This window comes from Bos javanicus, chromosome X (assembly GCF_032452875.1).
Source record: "Bos javanicus breed banteng chromosome X, ARS-OSU_banteng_1.0, whole genome shotgun sequence".
NCBI lineage: Eukaryota > Metazoa > Chordata > Mammalia > Artiodactyla > Bovidae > Bos > Bos javanicus.
This window is the reverse complement of record NC_083897.1, coordinates 20,377,284-20,402,821: the sequence shown is the minus strand read 5'-3', so window position 1 is coordinate 20,402,821 and position 25,538 is coordinate 20,377,284. Positions and strand designations below refer to the sequence as shown.

Here is a 25,538-nt window from a genome sequence, read left to right as displayed (position 1 = left end):
AAATTCATGCTCTAAGGCCTTCTGAGTCACTCAGCCAAGAAGGGATTGTGCTGTCCAGAGGACCAAAGAGCAGGACCAGCAGCCAAGAACTGTACCGACCTCTCCTCAGCCTCATTCTTATTGCTACAGTAATATTTTTCTGCTTGTATTTGCCAGAGGAAGGGCCCTCTACTGGTAAGGCAGATGAAGCCACTCTGGGCGTCTTGTGTGAAAACCCCCTCAATTGGAGGTGACCTCAGTCTTGTCACCTCCAACTGAGACCGAGGGATGAATGCTTCCCCTCGGTTGGTCCCTGCTCCATGTCCTCTTACCTAAGGTGGAACCACTTCGACAGCTATTAAAAAGATAAGCAACTGCTTCTCATTTAAGCTTCACTTAGGTGTGACTAATTGAGAAGAAAACCCAGCCTCTCTGCAATCCCCTGCAACATTTCCTGGAAACTCCCATGGACGGAGGAGCGGTCTCTAAGAGGCAGGACTGAGCGACTTCACTTTTACTTTTCACTTTCATGCACTGGAGAAGGAAATGGCAACCCACTCCAGTGTTCTTGCCTGGAGACTCCCAGGGACAGGGGAGCCTGGTGGGCTGCCATCTATGGGGTCGCACAGAGTCCAACACGACTGAAGCGACTTAGCAGCAGCAGCAGCAGCAACATTTCCAGAGCAAGTTTCTCACTGGCTAAGCTCCCCTGTCATCCATCAGAGGCTATCACAGCCCTCCAGGGAGTGTACTTTCACCAAGATATTTTGTGGTGCCACAAGCTTCAGAACCAAGTTTCTGAAAACACCACACTCTTCCTCTCCCCCAAACTCACACCCCTGCCTGGGGCTTCAGATGCAAAGTAACAACAATCATGTTAAGAGATCTTTATTATTCAAAAAATAAATAAGATAATCACAACTTCATTCTGGAAACAATGAGGACTACAGGTAGATACAATAGGTTTCCTTTAAATACAGTCATTTCTCAGGGAGGAGTGTGCAGCCTCAGAGCTGACTTCTCTTCCCCCCACCCCCCACCCCATCAACAGTAGTGGAGACAGGAACAGGGTTGAAATAAGATACTTGATGAGCAACTGCCTGACTCTGTGTGTGTGTGTGTGTGTGTGTGTATGTAGGAGAGAAAGAGAGGATGAGAATGAGTGTCAGGGTGGCTGGTGGGGGCAGGGTTTTGGTTCTCTACTGCCTTATACTTCCTAAAGTCTGCCCCATCTCCACCAGGGCCCCAGGGACCCAGAATCCACCATGATTGAATGTGAGCTGAAGCTCCCCGTTTCCCTTCAGCATCTTCACTGAGAAATCAAATACATCCTCCACTGAAAGACACTGCATGCAAAGAAACAAAACTAAACTTGGCTAATTTTCTGCTGTTTACTCAAATTCGAGCTGTGCATAATGGTGTCTTTTCACAGGACTCTGAATGTCTGTGTCAGTGGGGTTGCTGCTTCAGAATATAAGCTCTTATGGATCAGGGCCTGTTGGGGTTTCCCCTGCCCAGTAATTTACTCATTGCAGCCCTACATGCCTTGGGATGTATAATAAATAGTTATCCGTCAGGAGGATACTAGGGTTATAAATAGGCAGTTCAACGGGGAAGTTGTCTTAACTGCTTTCCTGGATTGTGAAGACCACCAGCATCAGCCCAGCCGCAGCCTGCTGGCTTACACCGTTCAGAGTTTGAGTAAGCCAAATGATGTGAAGCCCGTCCCGTGGCTCACTTGACTTGGATCAGTCACATTGACAAACACCGAAGCACCCGATTGCAATTCAAAGACTCCTCCCAAGTGAATGGATTGCTGCCCGCATGGTTTGGAAGAACTGTGGGTGTTTGCAGCTCTCAGTAAGATTCTCTCTGATCCACTTGGGGACTTCAGGCAGAGGCTGGCTATAAATGGAGCTTGACTCAAAGTTTCCCGATTGGAACAGAAGGTGACTTGGGTGTAGATGTAATAGAATCCTTGTCTTTTCACGGCCAGCTGTTTCCCGTTTTCGAGGGTTACCAGGTTGTTGCTTAGGGTGTAGTATCCTTTGGGGGCCCACTGGAGAACTGTAATGGAGAAGGGGGAAAGCCGTGGTGAGGTTGTGCATACATGATTCAGATTCTCACAGACAATAGAGTTCCATACTGGATACTGGCTTCATACAGGAAGGCAAGTTTGTGGCGTCAGGGAGTCTAAAGGACCCCTCCAGCCCTCAGAGACTATGGAGGAGCCACGGCTGACCAACCAGCCTGGGCTGCACTGTTGGACAGAGCTGGGTTCCAATCCAGATCTTATTCAAGCTTGGGCAAGTCAATCTCTCTGAGACTCGCTGTGCAGACTAACTCAAGTAACCGAGCAAAGGGAGTTTCCTTCTCCCCTTAAAAACTCTTAAAGCCAATTGACCCTTGAACTTCAGCCAGTGCGAATGACTTAAAAAATCCTGGTCATAAATCATGCGTGCCAAAATGCTCAAAGCGTTACTAATATCAACTTTCATATCTTGCTTTCCTTGAATTTTCTAAAGTCAAAGACTTGCTGATCTGTCTCACTCAGCCGCAGCATAGAGCAAAGACAAGACCCCCATTTCTTCCTACCTGATCGGGCTCTTGCAAACCCAATCTGCCTCCCACAGCAACGACTAAAATTAGGCAAGGAAGTATGAAAATAAACCTGTCATTTCACTGTGTGTTTTGATTTCCCATTGTAGTGGGCGCCACCAACTTGAAAGTGCCTGTATTCTTGTGGCTAAGCCAGAGTACCCACCAACAATGTGCCATTTTCTCGGCTGAGATGTTGAGTGGGTTCAAAGTAGTGTGTGCAGCCGATTTCAAATCTCAGCTCCCACAGAGAGCAAGGCTGCGGGGGGTGGGGTGGGGAGAACTGAAAGTACTGATGTGTTTGCTTCCTTGAGCTATTTCTTTTTCACTCCTGCTTGGTGGTCTTAGGCCTATCAGGGTACAAGACGCCACCTGTTCAGTCTCACCCTTCCGTAATCAGGAAAGGCATCATGAAATACTTGACATTGCGTGGGCCTCCAGACCACTCTAGAAAGGCTTCATTATGATGTGTTCACTTTTAGACTATCTGATTGAGAAAACATGAGCAGTTTCCCTATCTTTCTGTCCACAAGGTTTATTGTTATCAAGTCCTTACCTAATTTTTGTCCTTGCTGTAAGAGGTAGGTCAGGATTAGAGCAGCATGACCAAGTAGGTCTGGGAGGTTTGTGGCTGGGGTGGGGTAAGAAATGTGACTCTCTTCTCATCTGATCCTCTGCAAACCTACTGGGCTGCAGACTGTCAACTACATTAGGATCAAGAGCCATCATGGACCTTTTGACAGAATGTGGGAGCACCATGACATCTATCCAAGGCAAGCTATTCTTCTAAGAGGTGTCTCTGTGGCTGGCATCCATCCCATCCGGATGAGAGAGTATCATGTGGATGAACACCCTGGACATGCTGATATGGTTGTGATACTCTCCCCTAAGTGTATTTTCTGAGAAAGGGGTACTGGCAGAATTACGAAACATTGTGGGAGTAAGTGTTATTCAAAAAGGGCTTTATGTTACTCTTCTGACAGCTACAGGGAAGTCAGTTAAGGAATGACACTTTAGATTTGTACAGTGCTTGACAGAATAACTTTCTTCCATATTAGCTGATTTGATGCTCAGAGTCACCTTGTGAAGTAAGTGAGACAGGAAACTGCTGCATAGGTAAAGGGACTTGCCCAAGGTCACCCAGCAAGTGGCAGTCATGGTTCTTAAGCCTCAGTGTTCAAAACCTTTCTATCCAGCGCTCCTACTCCATGATCCGGGATAGCCACCTATGTGTTATGCCCACTGAGAAGCCCAAGCCACCTCAGAGATGAGGCTGTATCTCCTTTCGTCTCTCTTGGTTTCTGTTTCTCTGTGTCTCACACACATGCATATGCATATGCACACGCACGCGCGCGCACACACACACACACACACACACACACTGCTTAGAACTCCATTCCAGAGCACTGTGCTGAAATTTTCAAAGACTGCTCTAATGCTCTTGGCCTGCATTTATGTAGATGGGAGATTTTATGCTAATGTGTATATTTCCATCCGTTTATCAGAGGGGCCACATTCTCCAACACCAGTTAGTATGAGGTACAGATTTGGGAAAAAAGATCTGAGGGCTAGAATCATGACAGAACATATATGGAAAGAAAAATCATTCAGAGTTGAAAAGATTCCAGTATGTCATCTATTGTTACTTCATTGGAAAATCTAACGTCCCGGCACCTATTGATCTTTGCAGAATGATTTTACCTTTAATTTCCCTAAGGTTGGCCCCAAAGAGGTGGGGATTAATCATACAGGGATTGGAAGATGGCAGGAAATACCCCTTGAGGCCCATTTACACACAGTGAAGAGGGGTTAGAATGAGGGATGCTCCCAGTCAAGAGGTCACTACCTGCCACCTCTTCTATGTTGTCAGCATAATGGTCCCTCCACCCAGTAATTCATAATTCAGAATCAGCCACAGAGCAAGAACCTAATGAGTCCATCAGGATTGCTTTCCACTGCCTTTTGTCCCTCTAAGTCCCATCTGTGCATTTGAGCCCACTTTGAAGACAAAGGCAAGCGCATGAGACGTGTCTGGGGAGCTTTGTAAATTGGGCCCCAAAGAAAGAGAGGAGCCTAATCGTTAGGCTGCCCAACTGTAGCCTCCTAGCCTGCCCCTCACTCAGGTGACTGATGTGCAGATGCTTTGGACTTACCAGAGGTTGTTTTACTACTGGCCTCACTGATGACATGTGCCGCTATCTGAGGCTCCTGATCACCTGAAATGAAACCAAAGGCCAACTGTCAGGCCAAAGAAACACGAAACTGGCCACCAAACAATTTAGTCTAGTTCTGCAGCTGAATCATAGAGACTGTACTTAAACAGATTATGTGAAAGGAAGCATAAGATGGCCTGAAATCCCTCCCACAGAGGGCAAAGTTTGTTTCTAAAATCTAAACAATTGAATTGATTATTTCCACTGAGCCCAATTCTTCCAAGAGTAGTTCAGTACTTGACTTCGCTTTACATAGATTGACACGGGCTAAAGATAAATGATCCTCTTTAAACACATTTTGAATCTTATTTTTAAGAAAGCTCCCATCCATTGGTCATCTTAGTGAGCCCCAAGGTCATGCCTACACACTTAACTAGTAAGATGCTCACGGTGCCTGATTTGGTCAAGCACTGGCCACAGTATATCTGCTTCCAACCGTTTCTCGTGTAGACTTGCTCCTTAATTAGCTGTGCTGATCTTCTAAGTGCGGACATGATATGGAAGTTCCTTTTTTTTCCCAGTAATGAGCTTGGAGCTGGACACCTTGTAGGTGTCCTATAAATACTGAGTCAAGTTGTGTGACCTAAATGATCAGTTTTGTTAAGTATGTCATTTTCTCAAAGGCTGCTAGGCAGCACCCACATGAAGTGCGTTCCTCAAATTTCATGGCAATTAACAATTTGGTATCACTCAACATATTTTACAGTCATTCTGAAAGCAAAGCCTTCATGGAAATCAGGCAACCCCTTGCATTCAGACCAACAGTTAAAGCAAGCTCTTTGCCTCAGAGAACAGTATCTGTATCTCTATATGTATGAATGCATTTCTTTGTGTATATTAAATTTGTACAAGCCATACCATCTTTACACTGACTTTGTGATATAGTAGTCTCTCTAACAACACCCATCTACCAACACTCCATTTCTCCCATACTCAGCTGCTCAGGTCACCCCAGGAATTATTATATTGGTTTTGGGTGCTACATTCTAATAGGAAAAGGGAAGTCAGTATGTCCAGAAAAAGAAAGAAAAATCCTGGAAAGGGGGAACAGTGGAAGACACTGAGGAGGTTTATCCTGGAGAAGAAAAGGCTCAGGGGCCATGATTGCCATTTTCAACATCTGGACAGCTGCTGTATAGAAGAGGAATTATATACTTTGCTTAGTATGGCTCCAAAGATCAGAAGTCGATTCAGTGAATGGAGATTACAAGAATAAATTTCAACTCCAGAGAAGAAAAGACTTCTCTTGAGTATATAGTAACCTTCTTTTAATTATTAGAGTCATTCAAAGATGGCCCAGGCTGCTTTATGAGCTAGAAGGTGTCTAGGCATGTTTGTTCAGAGGGAAGATGGTTAGTGCTAGTGTGAAGGAGATTCATGACCTGGGAATGGTATGAGATTTGAGGACCGTCAAGAAGTCCCTTCAACTCTGGGATGTTTGAGATGCTCAGACATCAAGAATAGAGCAAAGAACAAGGCTGTCATACTGAATCACTTCTTGATCCCTGAGGTTCTACTGGCTGTGGTTCCCCATGAAAAACTGTCATCATTGAGTGATGAATGACACCACTACCAAATGCCGACTGTCTGGTCATCTTATCCTCCGTAGGTGGCGCTAGGCTGTATGGTTGCTGTAAAGTGTTGAAAATAATACAATTTCTTCATACTTGGTATTGTCAGCACTAAAGGAGCACAGCCTTCTCTGTAAATATGTCCACACAAATCCTTTCCAAGTAACAGGCACCAAGGAAGATGTTGATTTCGCAGCCATGTTCCTGCTTTATTTCCAGGGCTAAAGGTTCCCTGATTCAGCTTGGCGTTGTTCAATACAATCAGCCTAAAGCTTCCTTTTTGCTTTTAAGTATTCATAGGAATGGTAAAGAGCAACCTACCTTTGTGCATTTCAAAGTTTTTTTCTTTCTTCTTTACTTCTTTGTTTTGCATTATATCCTAAAATAAGAATCATAGCAAAAGGTCATTTTGACAGGAACTCTGGCGGGGCCTTTAGAGAGAGGTTGCATGCATTTGACATCTGTCATTACTCTGTTGTCTGTTTCTGGTCAGGATTATCGTATAGACTCTGAGCTTGTCATTAATTCCATCCTACTGTAATTCAGAGCCCAGGGTTTTGACAGATGAGCTGACAGCCCAGAAAGCCCAGGGGTAGACCTGAGACAGAATTTGGGCTCTGTTATTGTGCCAGGCCAGAGGTTGCCATCCTGACCCCTCCTCTGACCCCAACCTCCCCAGCTCTGAGAGATATCGACAAATAATGCTGAATGAGGAGCTGATTCTTCCTTGGGAACTGGTAGATAGAATGTTAATAAACATAAAAATGATGTGTATCTATTAGAATAAACTTAGTCTGAAACCTCTTAGGAAATGGAAGTAGTAAGTTTGACATTGGGAAGAAATCCCAGACCCTGAAAAGACCCTCAGACATTTTTAAATTTTGTTGTCCATTTCAATGGGCTGAAGAGATTCTCTTGTTGTTGGTTGCCTCATGTGGCCTGTTCTTATTTAGAATAATCTACATAGAAGAAACCTAAGTAATGTCTCAGTGCAGCTGAGATTCCAAGGCAAACACAGTACTTCTTAAGGGGTTGCTTCTCACTAGCAACTGCAGGATGGTTAGAGGCCCTTACGAAAGCTAGCAGAGAGTGTCGTCTACACAGTCTGGAAGGTAGTAAAGGCTGCTGTTGCCATTTTAAAGATACTGAATAAAAGGTCTGGTGGGCTTAACTGGCAGGCATGAGGTCACCCAAGGAGTCTGAGGCTGAAGCCGAGAGTAGAAACTATGAGATCACACTCTGAGGCAGGGCTTAACCCACACCATCACCCTCTGCTCTGAGCACAAAGGAGGAAGGCAATAATATTTTCACATCTTTGGATAATCAAAGGCTTGTGATCCTTCCTGTTCCTGGAGTCAATTTTCCACAGCACCCCTCCTTTTTGTTCCTCCCTTAAAAGGAATTAGTGTTGTTACTACTGAGGGGCTCAGGTGTCAGGTGTGAGAGTATAAGTCATGGAGCCTAATGGGCAACCTGCGCCTCAAAATGCTTGCATGGGGCTCAGAGCTTCAACTTTCCACTTGAGCTCAAGGGTGGTGGCTTGAAAGTGCGGCGACAGGAAAATGTTTGTAAGATAATAAGCCAACAAAAGAGTATTTCGTGTCTTTTCAAAAGATGGAGTGTGATGATCGAAGTCGAGATACTTTTAGACTAGGTGGTTGCCCTGGTGTCAGGGCTTGGCCAACATGAAAATGTGAAGTCAGCAAAGTTTGTCTTTTATGCGTCCGGCCTTGCCTTTCTGTGAACTTTCCCCCAGCCACACACCCCAGAGCCTTCCCCCTTCTCTTGCTTCAATCCCCACCTCAACTGACAGACTTTTAAAGTTGATTTTAGAAAATCTAGAAGGAGTTATTTCTCTCTTAGTGGGAACTCTATTGGCAGGGCTGGATAGGTTGATCTTTAACTCGAAAAGGAGATGCTCTGACCTTATCAAAGACATCGTGGGCATTGGCCAGCAGACAATCCAGGAACTGATCATTCTAACAGGCAGTTGGAGGGGGAGGAAGATTTAATGTGAAATTATACTAGTTAAAATGCTGCCTCCATTTACCTAATAGCAACCATGAATCCCATCTTCTGCCCAGAGTGACAGCTCGGTTCTACCTGCCTCAGGAATTAGTTCTTTGTCACTAGAGGCGTTCCAACAGAGATGGAGGGACTGCTGGGTAGAGACTGTGGGGAGAAGCAGCAGCTCTGGGTTGATAATTGGATCTGATGATTTTGAACATCCGTTCCTGAGATTCAAACTTTAGGTTGCTCTGGAGTAGTCAGATTGTGACCCAGAAGGGAAGCCTGTTAACATTAGCTAAGAATACAAATGATCTAATTTGGGGTTATTTTGTTGTTGGCCTGTTGGGTTAAAAAAAAGAAGTCTAAAATATTTTGTTTTAGAATGAGAAGTTTCATGGCATGGATATTGGAGTGGGGTCAGTCATTGGAAGAGGAGGGGGAGCTGGAGTATTTTGGGTCCAACTGTCGTGGGCATCGGAGGTGCAGATGACATTGACTCGGATTCTACCCCACAGCAGTGGAGGCAAGAGGCTTCCTCTGTTTCACAGGAGGCACTCTGGTGGACATGCCTGGGAAGGTCTGCCTTTTCAGAATATGAAACTCGGGAGCTGCCATTTTTTTCATGCAAGTATAAGCAGAGAGACCAAACTGACTTTTTCATTGCTTTTCTCCTGGTAGCTGATTTGGGAAGCTTTGCATATCTGACCGGAAATATAGCCATGAGATATTGGAATACAACAGTAAACTCTCAGTAAGAGGGAGGGAAGAAACCAACAACCATTCTCAATGCCTTTGGGGGAACTGGCGGCTGATCTGAGAATTATAGAATGTCGAAGCTGGTAGTGCCTGGCGGAACATCTCAGCCCTCTCATAGGATAACTGAGAAAAATGAGGCCCAGAGAGGTGAAGTCATTTGCTCAAGATCACATAGTCAAGCACATTTAATATGCTAAGCATTGATCTCAAAGTGGATTTATTCACATTTAAATTTGCAACACCTTCCAATATTCTGTAATACTGGCCAGAAGCCTCAAGGAACCAGAGAAGCTCAAATCATTTCCAAGCCTTGCATGTAAAGAGTTAGGAGTCTTCCTCTAAAACCTGTATTCCTGTGGAGAACCTAAAAGCCAGCCACAGATTTGAGCTGCATTCTGATTCCCATAGGTGACTCAGGGATAAGCTCCCAGAGTCCTCACTACTGGATTAAATGATATACCAGGGACAGTATAGGAGGACAGGAAAAAGCTCAGAAATAAGATCTCGGGCCCTTCCACTCCTGGGTTAAATGACACATTATCTGTATCTGAGAACTCCTGTTGGTTTCTCTAGCTACCCACCCACCTGGCACAGCACTGTCCTCAGCCTGGATGTGGCCTCCTACTCACAACCCCCAAGTCCCCTGAGGGCCCAAGATGTTTAACTTTGTTCTGAGGGGGAAAGAGGCACAACGATTTCTAGATGCTGTTCTGGAGAAAGAGCTCCTAGACCCCTTGTCTACGACGATGGGATTAATATTGTAGGCACATCCTCAGTAAACTGTCCCAAAACTCTTGCTTTAGGTACCCATCATAGGTCACTGATGGAGAAGGAAGTGGCCACCCACTCCAGTATTCCACCTGGGAAATCCCACGAACAGAGGAGCCTGGCGGGCTACAGCCCATAGGGTCACAAAGAGTCGGACACAACTTAGCGACTAAACAACAACAACATGAACCACTGCAGTGACTTAATGCTGGGCACCAGTCTGTTGGGCAAGACAACTTCAAACTCTCTGCCTTGGGTCTTGATTGGCCGTAGAGCAGACTGGCTCCATGAGCAGGGGGTATTCTATGGAGTCTGGTTCGAGTGGCACTGAGACAGTCCATCACCCATTGCCCACACCTCTCCTCACAGTAAAAGGAAAAGATCTTACTTACGTGGTACCTGAAATTCCATCATGAGAGAAGCAAAGCGTTCCTTCACATGTTAAGAGTCTATCAGTGCTCAGAAGTCCCCATCACCCCCAGTGAAGGCAAACCCTTAACTGGTGGCCTGCCAACACTGCAGTGGCCAGTGTTTAGCGCTTCCCTGGGAAATGGGGACCAGACCCTGGGTCCTCAGTGGGAAGGCACTAAGATTTGGATGGAAAGATAAGAAAATGCAAAAAGCAAGGTGGTGGACTTCATCCTTTCCCCCCGAGGCATCTGCCTGTCTGAGCTCGCATGCATATGTGAATGTGCCCAGGAAAGTGTGTATTTTCTCCAGAGAGCCTTTTTTGTTCTTCTTAAGGGCATTCCTATGAGCAAGCACACTTTAAACTTTCCTTTCCCTTTTAACCATAGGGTTTTGGCTTCAATTTTGCTTTTTCATATACACACCCATATACACGTGTGTACATATGTATGTCTACCTGTATCTATAGCATATACCTGACACATGTTTAAACTTTTACATGGTTAGGTTTTAGTTTACCAACCTAGCAGGTTCCCCCCTCCAAAACTTTTCAATGATATTTTTCCCAAAGACCGAGGTCCTTACCTTGACCAAGTCTTCAAACCGGCTTCTAATTTCCTCACAGTTCAGTAAGGATAAGGACCCCTCTCCTTTATTGCATCTCTGTATCGTTTTCATGAACACAAAATCTTCATGAAGATTCCTTTCGTCTTCTATCTATTTTTGAAATGACAGGGACATGAGAAATTGTAATTTTGAAGAAGGCAGCTAATGATGTCTGCCTCTACAATCACTTCCATGGCCTCAGCAACACAAGGAGGGCTTTGCGAATATAAATGGGGAATGATAACACATTAGTACACTGGACTGGTGCTTCCCAGGTGGCTCAATGATAAAGAATCCGCCTCCCAATGCAGGAGACGCAGGTTCAATCCCTGGGTGGGGAAGATCCCTTGAAAGGAAATGACAACCCACTCCAGTATTCTTAGTGGAAAAATCCCATGGACAGAGGAGCCTGGCAGGCTACAGTCCATGGGTCGCAAAGAGTCAGACACTACTTAGCGACTAAGCAATGATACTGAATTAGTGATATTTAGTATTAGCAGTTTAAAAAATCTACAAAAGCCAGCAAAGAAAATGTGATGTTGCCTGAAACACTAGGTAGAAATCATAGCTATTCTACTGAAATTTCATCACAAATTGTACATTTTTCCATGTATATTAGCAGCAACATTCTTTAATGGTCATATTTCCCATTGCTTCAATAACGATAGGTCATTATAAACACAATCTATAAAATAGTTTTCTGGTGAGCTAATTTGCCCACTTAGTTTTAACATTTGTGATCCAGCGCTTTATAAAAAGAGGGGGATTTGTAATGCGTGTCAATTACTCAAAGTCTAATTACATCTCTCTCTTTATAACTTTAGTATTTGCAAAAAGCATTTACATTTTTAAAGAAATCATCTTTCATTCCAAAAGTTGAGATATTTTATTTTCTGATGTCCTAAAATAATTAAATGTATGGAAGTCACTTGGTTACAAATTCTGTGCCATTTTCTTGTATTCATATTGCAGTTTTAGATTCAAAACAAGGTCCAGTTAGCCAGCAGCTTTCACTGTCATTAAGAGAACACCCAAGTGCCAGGGTAAATTTGAGTCTCTGTGTGTGTATGTGTTAGTCGCTCAGTAGTGTCTGACTCTTTGCGACCCCATGGACTGTAGCCCACCAGGCTCCTCTCTCCATGGAATTCTCCAGGCAAGAATACTAGAGTGGGTTGCCATTCCCTTCTCCCGAGGATCTTCCCCACCCAGGGATCTACCCAGGTCAATATTTCCCCTACTGAGGGTAGGGGAAATATTTGATTGGCAGGGCATTTGATTAGCAGAGCCCACCAGCCCACGAACAAACAACCAGACACAGAATCCCACTCTTTTCTCAGCAGTGAAACCTAAAATTTGTAGTAACCCAGTGAATTGCCTCAATTCTGCCTGCCCCACCTTATCCTGCTAGAAAATCTTATGGTTGTAATTCAAGGTTGGCGGCTCAATAAAGACCCCTTGCACATCCCTGAGAAAACACAGTCTCCAGATGCTGTGCATCCACAATTCCCACATCCAGACCGGACAAATAATTGATAAAATTTCTCTTTTTCATCCATGATTGATATTTTGTCAACACAGCCAATAATGCTTGTCACTGGAGAGGAGTAAACACATGGAAACAGAATAAAGCCTAATGGTAACATTTTCTTAAGAATGTAGAGCAACCTACTAACTTACTCCACTCTTCTGTTCTACAAGTCTGGCTATTCAAGAATGCACAACATCTCAGAGAGAAACTGAGCAGCTTACAACTACAATCAGCATTTGAGAATTATACAGAGACCACCACTTCCACTAAAAGTTGCAAATTGGGGACTTCTCTATGCCTATGTTAACCCGAAGCACTATGAATTTTCAGGTCAAATTGATGCTTTCCTTCTCTAGTTGAAAATTTAGAAGAAAAATAGTTGTCTCCATCAGAAAAAAAAAAAGTTTACTTTTTAAGCAAAACATAAACAAATCATTATAGCTAATGTCTCCACAGTACTTATTTTGTGCCTGGTTCTGGTCTTAGCTTGAATTTAATCTATGAGATGAGTACCATTATCATCCCCATTTCTCAGATGTGGAAACTGAGGCATAGAAATGTAAAATAACTTGCCCGGGATCGGAAAACGAGTAGGGGACTGAGTCAAGATTTGAACCCAGCAGTCTAACTCCAGAGTCAAGGGTCTTGACCAGAGAAAAGAATAGAATATCTCACTAACTAGACCACAACCACTATGCGACGAGACCATTTATCTATTTGGGTTCTTAACATTGTCCATCATTTGGGTAGCACTAAATCCAACCAACCCACACATCAATAAGAACCCTAAATTTAGTTAATGAAGACCCATGGTTCATCTTACCTTGTCCAATCTTCTGTGAAGATACACAGCAAAAAGCGCTGACCCAATCATCTGGGTGATAAGAAAAACTGTAAGTAAATACATAAAAATTTTCATACTGACAGGTGGTCCAGTGGCCACGGAGCGGGGAGAAGGTTGACTGTATGTTTCGATCATGCTGCGTTAGAGTTGAAATGATGTCTTCTGACTGAGAAGGTGGCAGAGGCAGCATGAGAAGACTGTCAAAGTGGCCACCTTACTCAGGATTAGTTAAGAGCGCACAATCGTCGCAGCCCACACTTCCTGGAAAATGTGCTTCGCAGTCTTCTCTCCCAGCAAAAAAGTTACGTAAAGGTTTTTTGTTTTTTTTTAACCTACCCATATCATTCACTTCCAGGCTTTCCCTTTCATTAGTAAAGAAGAAATAAGTTTCTTCTTCCATATATTCATTCTTGCCTTGAAATGTCATAGACTCCTTAACAGACAATGGCAGTATTTTCCTATCACTGTCTAACGTATGGGGTTCACCAGTTTCAAGGAAAGTGACAGATGAATCCACCAGCAATAGGCTTATTTCAATTTCAATCTTACTAATATAAAGCGGGAACCTGATAGATGGAGAAAGAAAGAAACACCAACGAAAGTTTGGATTGATTTTATGACTGGCTTGCTGCTGGCTCCTTAAGATTTCTTTCGTCTTTAAACCCAACAAAATCCCTGTGGCATTTCAAGTCAAGTCTACACAGCATAAAGCAAAAAGGAGTGCTAACAATTAGTAGAGAAAATTTAACTGGAAAGATAATTCAAGAAAAATACACTTCTTCATGAGAACCTACTGTATAGCACAGGGAATCCTATTCAGTGCTCTGTGGTGACCTACAAGGAAGAAAACCCAAAAAACATGATTTTATATATATATATATATATACATATACATATATAGTGTGTGTGTGTGTGTGTGTGTATGTCTGTACACTTTGCTGTACAACAGAAACTAGCATGATATTGTAAGGCAATTATACACCAATTAAAAAAATAAAAGAAAAATACACTTCTCTAAGGCCAAGAGAAGTAGAGCCTTGAGTAATTCAGGCCAAAATTCTGGAATTGAGATTAAAGTAGGAATATTAGGTTGATTTAGCCAAGTTGCCTATCTACGCTGTTCCAATTCATCAGATAACTGTTGATGCTGATCTGTCAGTTTGGAATAGGGAAACTGGGCTGCAGTTAAGAGACCTGAATTCTAGATCTTGGGGTAGCAATGAATTGCTGTGAACCTCCAGCAAATCTCTCCCTCTACAGATCTCAGTTACCTCCTACCCAAAGGGGCAATTGTACCTCCTTTGCCTGTCCTCTAGGTTGTTGAGAAATCAAGTAAAGATGTGCCTGAAAAATCTTTGAAACAAGCAATAGCAAATCACTCTCATCTGAAGTTTTTTGGTATTTGTTCAGCCTATGAGGAGTTTTCCAAATGATTGCCAACTCCTTACATACTAGTAAACAGCAAACAAGCAACAATAGCTTCAAAAACACCCAATGTTTTGACAGCGATCTGAATTATTGAAGTGTGTAGAATTACCCATTTCTGAATGGCTTCTGATGGTCTTATCAGATTGCCTTTGAAATAAAAACAGCCGTGGAAATCCCTACCCTACATCCCAACTTTTTCTAGAACCATGATAAGATTGCTTTTGTGATTCCTATAAAATTGTTTTGAGAGACAAATAGAAAATGTAACAAACTCCTCTGCTAGGCATGCTATCTGCATAGTTACCACCTGCTCTCTTCCCCTCCCACGCCCTAGCATCCTGTCCTGGGCCCAGATCTCACTACATCTGCCAAGTAGGTGGCTTCAATGCATGTGATAAACTTTGATCAGTCAAATCAGAGGCTTCGGTTCTTAGACAAGGAACCTTAGTTCCACTAAAGGAAAATTATCACGAGAGCTAAAAGGGGCTCGAGGACATCTCCAGGGCCAGTTTCACGCGATGACAGCATGCCAGAGTTGCAAGGACCCTGTGACCATCAGCTCAGCCAAGCTCCGAGGGTGGCACATTTATTCCTGGGACAAACTTCAAGAGAAAATTGTTGTCCTGTCTCCCTGCCTACACTTCCTGACTTCTGCTCATAACATTCCCCTGAAACTGCATCCACTATTCCCAACACAATGGTTTGAGTTGAATACTTTGTAGGGTTAATTTTTAGTGACCTTTCCAGTAGTCTGTTGACCTGTTTTTTGTTGGCATCCTTCTAAATCTCTCCCCTCTTGCCTCCTCTTCGTGTGCTTCCTTTTCCCCTTGTACCCCTTAAAACTTTGGCATTTCCCATCCTCATGCTCCTCCCACCCCTCCCCTCTTCTTATTCTATATGTTTACCTGGGATGATTGCCATCCATTTTCATGATTTTCACTATTACTTTCATTGTGATAAACCCCAGATGTATACCTGAACCCTGAACTGAAGATTTTTAAGTGCAGGTAACTCTGAGTCCAAGGTATCTCCACTTGGACACCCCAAAGCCACCCTGCATCTGCCAGGACCCCAAATTAACTCATCCGGCCACTCCACTTCCTATCCAGACTTGTTTTCCCTCCAGGCTCTCCCCATCTCAGTGACTGGTACTACTATACTCACCTAATTGTCCAAGACCTAGGAGCCATCCAGGATTCCTTCCTCTGTCTTGCCCAGGTTACTTCTCTATCCCAGTGGCTTCCTCATCCCCAAAAGCTTCTTGATTATCACCATGACTCCTTTCTAGTCTCCAGGGAAACATCCTAGTCCAGGGCCACATTCCCTCCCTCCTAGATTGATTATCTTGTTGCCTTTCTAGCCCCACCCCATCCATCTTCCAGAAGAATGTTAACTCTGAATCTTGTCACTGACCATGTTATCCAATATATTTTTACACTCCTACAACTCTGCGTTGGACCCAGGGAAGCAGATTGACAGTTTCCTGGCATATTCGTCATGAATGGGATTAGCTCCAAATAGCCTGATAGTCCTTTAATCCTTGAAGTACCCTCTTTCTCCCATTCTTCCTCTGCCTGGTCCTCTAGATTACTGTAACTTGCATGCGTGCTCAGTCGCTCAGTCATGTCCAACTCTTTGTGACCCCATGGACTGTAACCCACCAGGCTCCTTTGTCCATGGGGTTCTCCAGGCAAGAATACTGGAGTGGGTTCCCACGCCCTCCTCCAGGGGGTCTTCCCGACCCAGGGATCGAACCTGTGTCTCCTGTGTCTCCTGCACTGCAGGCGGATTCTTTACCACTGAGCCACTAGGGAAGCCCCCAGATTACTGTAACATTGGCTACCTTTCCAGCTTCCACATTTTAGTTCTATTTTCTGATTCTCTGTCACATGTCCTTTGTCTAAGGACCTCCCATACCTGTCTCTCCCCTGACAAGGAGTGGACTGGCCTTGATATTGGGACCCCTTTAAAAATTTCAGTTGCTTACTGCATCCAGAAGTACTTTTTAAACTAGATTACCAAGAAATCTATAGACCTGGGGAGTACAGGAAAGTGCCTTTAGCTAAAGTCAAATATTTACCATCTTTTTCTTAGTTTACAGAAAGAATCAAGTTAATGGATTGAATTGTTTCATTTTTCAGTTTTTCTTGCCTAAAATTTTCTGAAATTTCTGTCACCTTTCTCTTCTTTCCTTCTTGCTGGTGATTGATCTGCAATAAACAAACATCAAGGGAAAAACTCAAAAAAAAAAAAAAAAAAAAAACAATGGATCTCATGTATTCTGATGTGACTATGCTTGTGGTTGTGATTTTATATTGATAACCTAGAACACAGTCAGAGTTTCTGCTAGGAAAGTTATTTCCAGTACATAAGAAAGAGTTAAATATATCAGCGTTTTGTTTGTTTTACAAAGGGCCTCTCAAGGACTCTTTTCCCTGAATATGTCTGTAAAACCCTAGCCTAGAGGATAGTGTTTCCATTGTAAGCATAGCATAAGTTCTGACCCCTGCCCACCTTTCTGTCTTCATCCTCCACAACTCACTCATGCTCAACCCTGAGCATCACCCATGTCCTGCTGAGTTTATTTCCCTAAACATATTGTTTGTTCAAGCTGTCCGCATGAATATCATGAGTGCATCCATGCGTAGTCACTCAGTAGTGTTCAACCCTTTGTGACCCCATGGACTGTAGCCCTCCAGGCTTCTCTGTCCATGGGGATTCTCCGGGCAAAAATACTCGAGTAGGTTGCCATGCCCTCCTCCAGGGGAATCTTCCCAACCCAGGGATCCAGTTTGCATCTCCTGAATTGCAGGCCAATTCTTTACCCACTGAGCCACCAGGAAAGCTCATGACTCCTTCCATTTTTATTCACTAATGTTGAAGAAATACTCACTCTGTGAAATGAGCCCTCTCCACTGATAAAATGCCGTCTTCTGTGCTTAATCAATCATAGAGTTTGACATATTGCATCACAATTGACTTGTCTGATTTCCCTACCATTAGCTTTTAGAGGAAAGACGATTAAAAAGCAAATCTCAGAATCCTTGCATCCTGATACATTGTAAGGAATTAGTAAATTTTTATCAAATTACTAAATTTTCTTTTCAGGGGATAGAAGGGAAAGTGTGCTGCTGCTGCTGCTGCTGCTAAGTCGCTTCAGTCGTGTCCGACTCTGTACGACCCCATAGACAGCAGCCCACCAGGCTCCCCTGTCCCTGGGATTCTCCAGGCAAGAACACTGGAGTGGGTTGCCATTTCCATCTCCAATGCATGAAAGTGAAAAGTCAAAGTGAAGTCGCTAAGTCATGCCCGACTCTTAGCGACCCCATGGACTTCAGCCTACCAGGCTCCTCTGTCCATGGGATTTTCCAGGCAAGAGTACTGGAGTGGGGTGCCATTGCCTTCTCTGAGAAGGGAAAGTGTAAAACGTTCTAATCTGGTAGTACAGCACTGGCGAGGCCCTCTGGTGATAGACATCACAATGCATTTGTTTTCTGTTTTCTTCTATTCCTTTATCTCTCTTTCCTCTAGGATCAGTTTCATTTTCTTTATTTTGGTCCTTCTGTTTTATGTTGACAGTTTTCCTCCAATGTCTGATGACCTTAGTTGTCTGGTCATGTTTATGAATCTGTTCGCTTTTATGGTTGGATGGCATGGGTTTCCTCTACAATTGTGTTGATCTGCTTCCCCCATGAACCTCTCTCTGCAATGGGAGAGCTGACTGTGGGTTCTGTTTAAGTGGGTAGGGCTTGTCAACAGGCAGTCTTCCCTTTAGGTTATGTGGGTGGAGAGGTAGAAAGGCTGGGACCCCCACAACTGATAAAGAAGGGCTTTTCTCTGGGGGTAGAGCCCTTTAGAGGGTTTCACTTTTGACTGAGGTTGGTTTCCTTTTTCCTATCCATTGGAGAGGTCTCAGGGCCCTCCCTAGGCTTTAGCCTGAGGGCAAAGGCCCAGTATTGCTGCTGACAAAGGATCCATGGGGGGAGGGAGAGAGGAAGAAAGGGGTCACTTGTCCTAGCTGTTCCACTCTAGCACTTTAAAAACAAATATTTATTTATTCATTTATTCCACTGTATTCATTTTATTTTTTATTGTAATTAACTTATTTATCTTAATATTGAGGCTGCTGCTAAGTCACTTCAGTCGTGTCCGACTCTGTGCGACCCCATAGACGGCAGCCCACCAGGCTCCCCGTCCCTGGGATTCTCCAGGCAAGAACACTGGAGTGGGTTGCCATTTCCTACTTTAAAATATTGTAATGGTTTTTGCCATACATTGACATGAATCAGCCATGGGTGTACATGTGTCCCCCATCCTGAACCCCCTCCCACCTCCCTCCGCATCCCATCCCTCAGGGTTGTCCCAGTGCACTGGCTTTGAGTGCCCTGTTTCATGCATCGAACTTGGACTGGTGGTCTATTTCAGATATGGTAATATACATGTTTCAATGCTATTCTCTCAAATCATCCCACCCTCGCCTTCTCCCACAGAGTCCAAAAGTCTGTTCTTTATATCTGTGTCTCTTTTGCTGTCTCGCATGTAGGGTCATCGTTACCATCTTTCTAAATTCCATATATATGTGTTAATATACTGTATTGGTGTTTTTCTTTCTGACTTACTTTACTCTGTATAATAGGCTCCAGTTTCATCCACCTCATTAGAACTGATTCAGATGTTTTCTTTTTAATAGCTGAGTAATATTCCACTGTCTATATGAACCACAGCTTTCTTATCCATTTGTCTGCCGATGGACATCTAAGTTGCTTCCATGTCCTGGCTATTATAAACAGTGCTGCGATGAACATTGGGGAACATGTGTCTCTTTCAGTTCTGGTTTCCTCAGTGTGTATGCCCAGCAGTGGGATTGCTGGATCATAAGGCAGTTCTATTTCCAGTTTTTTAAGGAATCTCCACACTGTTCTCCATAGTGGCTGTACTAGTTTGCATTCCCACCAACAGTGTAAGAGGGTTCCCTTTTCTCCACACCCTCTCCAGCATTTATTGCTTGTAGACTTCTGGATAGCAGCCATTCTGACTGGCGTGAAATGGTACCTCATTGTGGTTTTGATTTGCATTTCTCTGATAATGAGTGATGTTGAGCATCTTTTCATGTGTTTGTTAGCCATCTGTATGTCTTCTTTGGAGAAATGTCTGTTTAGTTCTTTGGCCCATTTTTTGATTGGGTCATTTATTTTTCTGGAGTTGAGCTGTAGGAGTTGCTTGTATATTTTTGAGATTAGTTGTTTGTCAGTTGCTTCATTTGCTATGATTTTCTCCCATTCTGAAGGCTGTCTTTTCACCTTGCTTATTGTTTCCTTTGTTGTGCAGAAGCTTTTAAGTTTAATTAGATCCCATTTGTTTATTTTTGCTTTTATTTCCAATATTCTGGGAGGTGGGTCATAGAGGATCCTGCTGTGATGTATGTCGGAGAGTGTTTTGCCTATGTTCTCCTCTAGGAGTTTCATAGTTTCTGATCTTATGTTTAGATCTTTAATCCATTTTGAGTTTATTTTTGTGTATGGTGTTAGAAAGTGTTCTAGTTTCATTCTTTTACAAGTGGTTGACCAGATTTCCCAGCACCACTTGTTAAAGAGATTGTCTTTAATCCACTGTATATTCTTGCCTCCTTTGTCAAAGATAAGGTGTCCATATGTGCGTGGGTTTATCTCTGGGCTTTCTATTTTGTTCCATTGATCTATATTTCTGTCTTTGTGCCAGTACCATACTGTCTTGATAACTGTGGCTTCATAGTAGAGCCTGAAGTCAGGCAGGTTGATTCCTCCAGTTCCATTCTTCTTTCTCAAGATAGCTTTGGCTATTCGAGGTTTTTTGTATTTCCATACAAATTGTGAAATTATTTGTTCTAGCTGCGTGAAGAATACTGTTGGTAGCTTGATAGGGATTGCATTGAACCCTGAGTTGTATGGCAGTTCTATTTCCAGTTTTTTAGGAATCTCCACACTGTTCTCCATAGTGGCTGTACTAGTTTGCATTCCCACCAACAGTGTAAGAGGGTTCCCTTTTCTCCACACCCTCTCCAGCATTTATTGCTTGTAGACTTTTGAATAGCAGCCATTCTGACTGGCGTGAAATGGTATCTCATTGTGGTTTTGATTTGCATTTCTCTGATAATGAGTGATGTTGAACATCTTTTCATGTGTTTGTTAGCCATCTGTATGTCTTCTTTGGAGAAATGTCCGTTTAGTTCTTTGGCCCATTTTTTGATTGGGCCAAAATCAAAAAATGGGGGCTCGCTTATTTTTCTGATATTGAGCTACATGAGATGCTTGTATGTTTTTGAGATTAATTCTTTGTCAGTTGCTTCATTTGCTATTATTTTCTCCAATTCTGAAGGCTGTCTTGTCACCTTGCTTATAGTTTTCTTCGTTGTGCAAAAGCCTTTAAGTTTAATTATGTCCCATTTGTTTATTTTTGCTTTTATTTCCATTACTCTGGGAGGTGGGTCTTAGAGGATCCTGCTGTGATTTATGTCAGAGAGTGTTTTGCCTATGTTTTCTTCTAGGAGTTTTATAGTTTCTGGTCTTACATTTAGATCTTTAATCCATTTTTAATTTATTTTTGTGTATGGTGTTAGAAAGTGTTCTAGTGTTCTAGTTTCATTCTTTTACAGGTGGTTGACCAGTTTTCCCAGCACCACTTATTAAAGAGATTGTATTTTCTCCATTGTATATTCTTGCCTCCTTTGTCAAAGATAAGGTGTCCATAGGTGTGTGGATTTATCTCTGGGCTTTCTATTTTGTTCCATTGATCTATATGTCTGTCTTTGTGCCAGTACCATACTGTCTTGATGACTGTAGCTTTGTAGTATAGTTTGAAGTCAAGCAGGTTGATTCCTCCAGTTGCATTCTTCTTTCTCAAGATTGCTTTGGCTATTCAAAGTTTTTTGTATTTCCATACAAATTTTGAAATTATTTGTTCTGGTTCTGTGAAAAATACCACTGGTAGCTTGATAGGGATTGCATTGAATCTATAGATTGTTTTGGGTAGTATACTCATTTTCAGTATATCGATTTTTGTTGCAGTGTATGGGCTTCTCACTGTGGTGACTTCTCTTGTTGAGGATCACGGGCTCTAAAGCATAGGCTTAATAGTTGTGGGGTACAGGCTTAGTCACTCCAAGGCATGTGGGATCTTCCCGGACCAGGGATCAAACCTGTGCCTCCTGAAATTGGCTGGCAGATTCTTATCCACTGGCCCACAAGGGAAGTCCCTACTCCAGATCTTAAATGAGTTACCATAATTATTCCTTCCCCATCTACCCCACTCTTTGCATTTACCAACCCTGAGATTGCTGTGCTCTTGAGAAAACCCACTCAGTCTGATTTTTTGAATTGCAGTGTTTTCTGCTGTGATTTCTGTTAGCCCAAATTCATTGACTTTTTTACTTCCCAATATCCCTTAAAATTTATTTCATTTTGATGTCATCTTTTCTTGTTTAGCATTGTTGCTGTGATTTCATTCTTTTTATATTTATTTATTTTCAAATATTTATTTATTTATTTGGCTGTGTCGGGTTTTAGTTGCAGCACACAGGATCTTCAATCTTTGTTGCAGCATGTGAACTCTTAGTTAAAGTATGTGGGAACTAGTGCCTTGACCAGAGATCGAACCCTGACCCTTTGCATTGGGAACATAGAGTTTTTGGCACTGGACCACCAGGGAAGTCCCTACATTTACTTTTGACTAAGTAATACACTCACATGGTTAGATATATAAGTGATACAAAAGTGCGTGCAATGTAAAGTCTTTTTTCAGACTTTTCTGCCTAGTTCTTCACTGGCAACCAATGTTGTCAGTTTCTTAGTATCTCCCAGAGATGCTTTTATGTACATTCAAGCAAATACAGTTATTCTCTTTCACTCTTTTTTTTTTTCTTTCACTCTTTTTTACACACAGTAGTATACAATGCGCTGTGTGCATCATTCTTTTTTCATCTAACACTATACCTTGGAGATTAGTTTATGGCAACAAAGTGCTTCTTTTTTTTTTTTTTTTTAAAGAACTGTATAATATTCCATTATATGAATGACATGCCACAATTTATCTAACTAGTCCCCTCTTGATGAATATTTAGGTTTTTCCAGTCATATGATATTAAACAATGCTGCAACAAATAATCCTATACTTATTCATTTTTTATTTAAAATTTGTTAAAATTTTACTTTAGAGTATAATTGATTTAAATGTTGTGTTAGTTTCAGGTGTCCAGCAAAGTGATTTAATTACACTGATTCACTTTTTAAGCATTTCTGTGGGATCTGGAAGGCTAAAAATCACACACACAAACACACACATACACAAAGTTCTTTTTTAAAATATTTATTTATTTGGCTGCAGTGGGTCTTAGTTGCAGAATGTGAGATCTAGTTCCCCAGCCAGGAACCAAACCTGGGCCCCTTGCATTGCATTGGGAGCATGGAGTCTTAGCCACTTGACCACCAGGGAAGTCCTATATATATGTAGGACTTATATATTAACAATATATATATTAGCATTGACTAATCAATGTGTTAACTGAATACATCACACTCAAGGGAAGATAACTTAAAAGTTATTGTTTAGTTTCCATTAGTCAGATCAATGCACAGTTCAGTTCAGTTCAGTCTCTCAGTCGTGTCTGACTTTGCAAACCCATGGACCGCAGCATGCCAAGCCTCCCTGTCTATCACCAACTCCCAGAATCCACCCAAATCCATGTCCATTGAGTTGGTGATGCCATCCAACCATCTTGTCCTCTGTCATCCCTTTCTCCTCCTGCCCTCAATCTTTCCCAGCATCAGGGTCTTTTCAAATGAGTCAGCTCTTTGCATCAGGTGGCCAAAGTATTGGAGTTTCAGTTCAACATCAGTGCTTCCAATGAACACCCAGGACTGATCTCCTTTAGGATGGATTGGTTGGATCTCCTTGCAGTCCAAGGGACTCTCAAGAGTCTTCTCCAACACCACAGTTCAAAAGTATCAATTCTTCAGTGCTCAGTTTTCTTTATAGTCTGACTCTCATATCCATACATGACTACTGGAAAAACCATAGTCTTGACTAGATGGACCTTTGTTGGCAAAGTAATGTCTCTGCTTTTTAATATGCTATCTAGGTTGGTCATAACTTTCCTTCCAAGGAGTAAGTGTCTTTTAATTTCATGGCTGCAATCACAATTTGCAGTGATTTTGGAGCCCAGAAAAATAAAGTCTGCCACTGTTTCCACTGTTTCCCCATCTATTTGCTATGAAGTGACGGGACCAGATGCCATGATCTTAGTTTTCTGAATAGTAAATTCATAGTAAACTGCGTTATTCACCCTCTTCAAAGCCAGGTGGACTTCCCTGATAGCTCAGTTGGTAAAGAATTGTCCTGCAATGCGGGAGACCTGGGTTCGATCCCTGGGTTGGGAAGATTCCCTGGAGAAGGGAACGGCTACCCACTCCGATATTCTGGCCTGGAGAATTCTATGGACTCTATAGCCCATGGGGTCACAAAGAGTTGGACACAACTGAGTGGCTTTCACTTTCACTTTCAAAGCCAGGCATTACATTTTGAAGCTTCCAATGCAAAGTCCTATCTCACCTTGAGGATTCTGGTTGCACCTTGTGGGATTCTCCACGCAAGTCTGCAGCAGAAAGCCTGAGATGGCTTGATATCTGCTGCTTACATCCAAATGTTGCACTTGTTGGTGAGATTGTAAGATGCATTTTCTGGAGATTTTTCCTTCAATCAGCTCATTTGCTCAAAGCAACATTCACAGAGCACTTACTATGGCCCAGGTGCCGAGCTGGATGCTGGGAATACAAAAATAAAAATGATAATCCTTACCCTGTCAGGAGCTCCCAATCTAGAAAAGCCCGTGAATACATGAGCAGATAACCAGAAAACAATGTGAGAAGAGCCCCAGTGGAGGTGAACACAGAATGCTGTGGGAGCATTAAGGAAGAGTCACAGCAGGGAAGTAGGATAGGAAGAATGTCCAGGAAGGCTTTCTCAAAGAAGATACACCTGTGATAACTTTGTATACATGGGGTCACAAACAGTCCGACATGACTGAAGTGACTTAGCACACACACACATTAGTTTTGATAGTGTGACCAGAATCTTCGATCTCTGGCTGCATGCCTCCATCCTATGTCTCCGAGACGAATCTTCTTGACAAATGTCCACTCTTTGTTTCTAACTTGTGGGCACCATGGCTCCACTCTCCATTAGTGTGAGAAAAGCCCTATTTGTTTATGTGCTTAAATAGACAAGAGACACAGGTAACAGTGGTTACCACTGGGAAGTACAATGGAGTTTACGGGGAACAAGTTTTAATTTTTGATTTATGCCTCTGTACCCTTTGCATTATTTTTATAATGAGAATATTTTACTTTTATAATTAAAAAAATATTTTCTTGGGTGTGCTGTATGGTATGTGGGATCCTAGTTCCTCAACCAGGAATTGAATCTCGCCCCCTGCATTGGAAGCACAGAGTCTTAACCACTGCACCATCAGGGAAGTCCTGAGTTTTATAATTTTGATAAACTTATTGAAGTAAACCTTTATATACAGAAAAGTGCACAAATCATGTTAGTGGATTTTCATAAAGTAAATACAGCCATTGTAACCATCACCCAGATTGAACAGTTGTAGATTTTTACTAGCATCTTCAAAGTCCACCTCTTGTCTCCTTCCAATCACCTCCACTTCTCACAAAGGTAACCACTATTCTGCCTCTTATCACCAAAGAATCATTTTGACTAAGATTTCCAGTTGTTCCTTATCCTCACTAGCAGTTTGTATCATCAGCATTATTTATCTTAGCTCTTCTAACAAGTCTGTA

General features: G+C 42.6%; 1 protein-coding gene across 1 annotated transcript; it reads right to left on the bottom strand.

Annotated features, from left to right (window-relative positions):
- Positions 1-851: 851 nt before the first annotated feature.
- Positions 852-13,548, bottom strand: CD40LG (CD40 ligand). The gene is made up of 5 exons (XM_061408485.1): positions 13,261-13,548; positions 10,889-11,020; positions 6,683-6,740; positions 4,731-4,793; positions 852-2,046 (listed from the first exon to the last, which is right to left on the bottom strand). Exons 1-5 carry the CDS (start codon positions 13,414-13,416, stop codon positions 1,670-1,672), a joined length of 786 nt encoding a protein of 261 aa, XP_061264469.1. The 5' UTR covers positions 13,417-13,548; the 3' UTR covers positions 852-1,669.
- Between the last annotated feature and the right edge of the window lie 11,990 nt (positions 13,549-25,538).

Bases quoted from the DNA above. Each gene is read 5' to 3' on its own strand.
- CD40LG (XM_061408485.1), bottom strand. From the start codon at position 13,416: ATGATCGAAACATACAGTCAACCTTCTCCCCGCTCCGTGGCCACTGGA. The intron at 4,794-6,682 runs GTAGGTTGCTCT...GTTTCATTTCAG, and splicing joins AAACTTTGAAATGCACAAAG to GTGATCAGGAGCCTCAGATA. The intron at 2,047-4,730 runs GTAAGTCCAAAG...TCTCCATTACAG, and splicing joins CAGTAGTAAAACAACCTCTG to TTCTCCAGTGGGCCCCCAAA.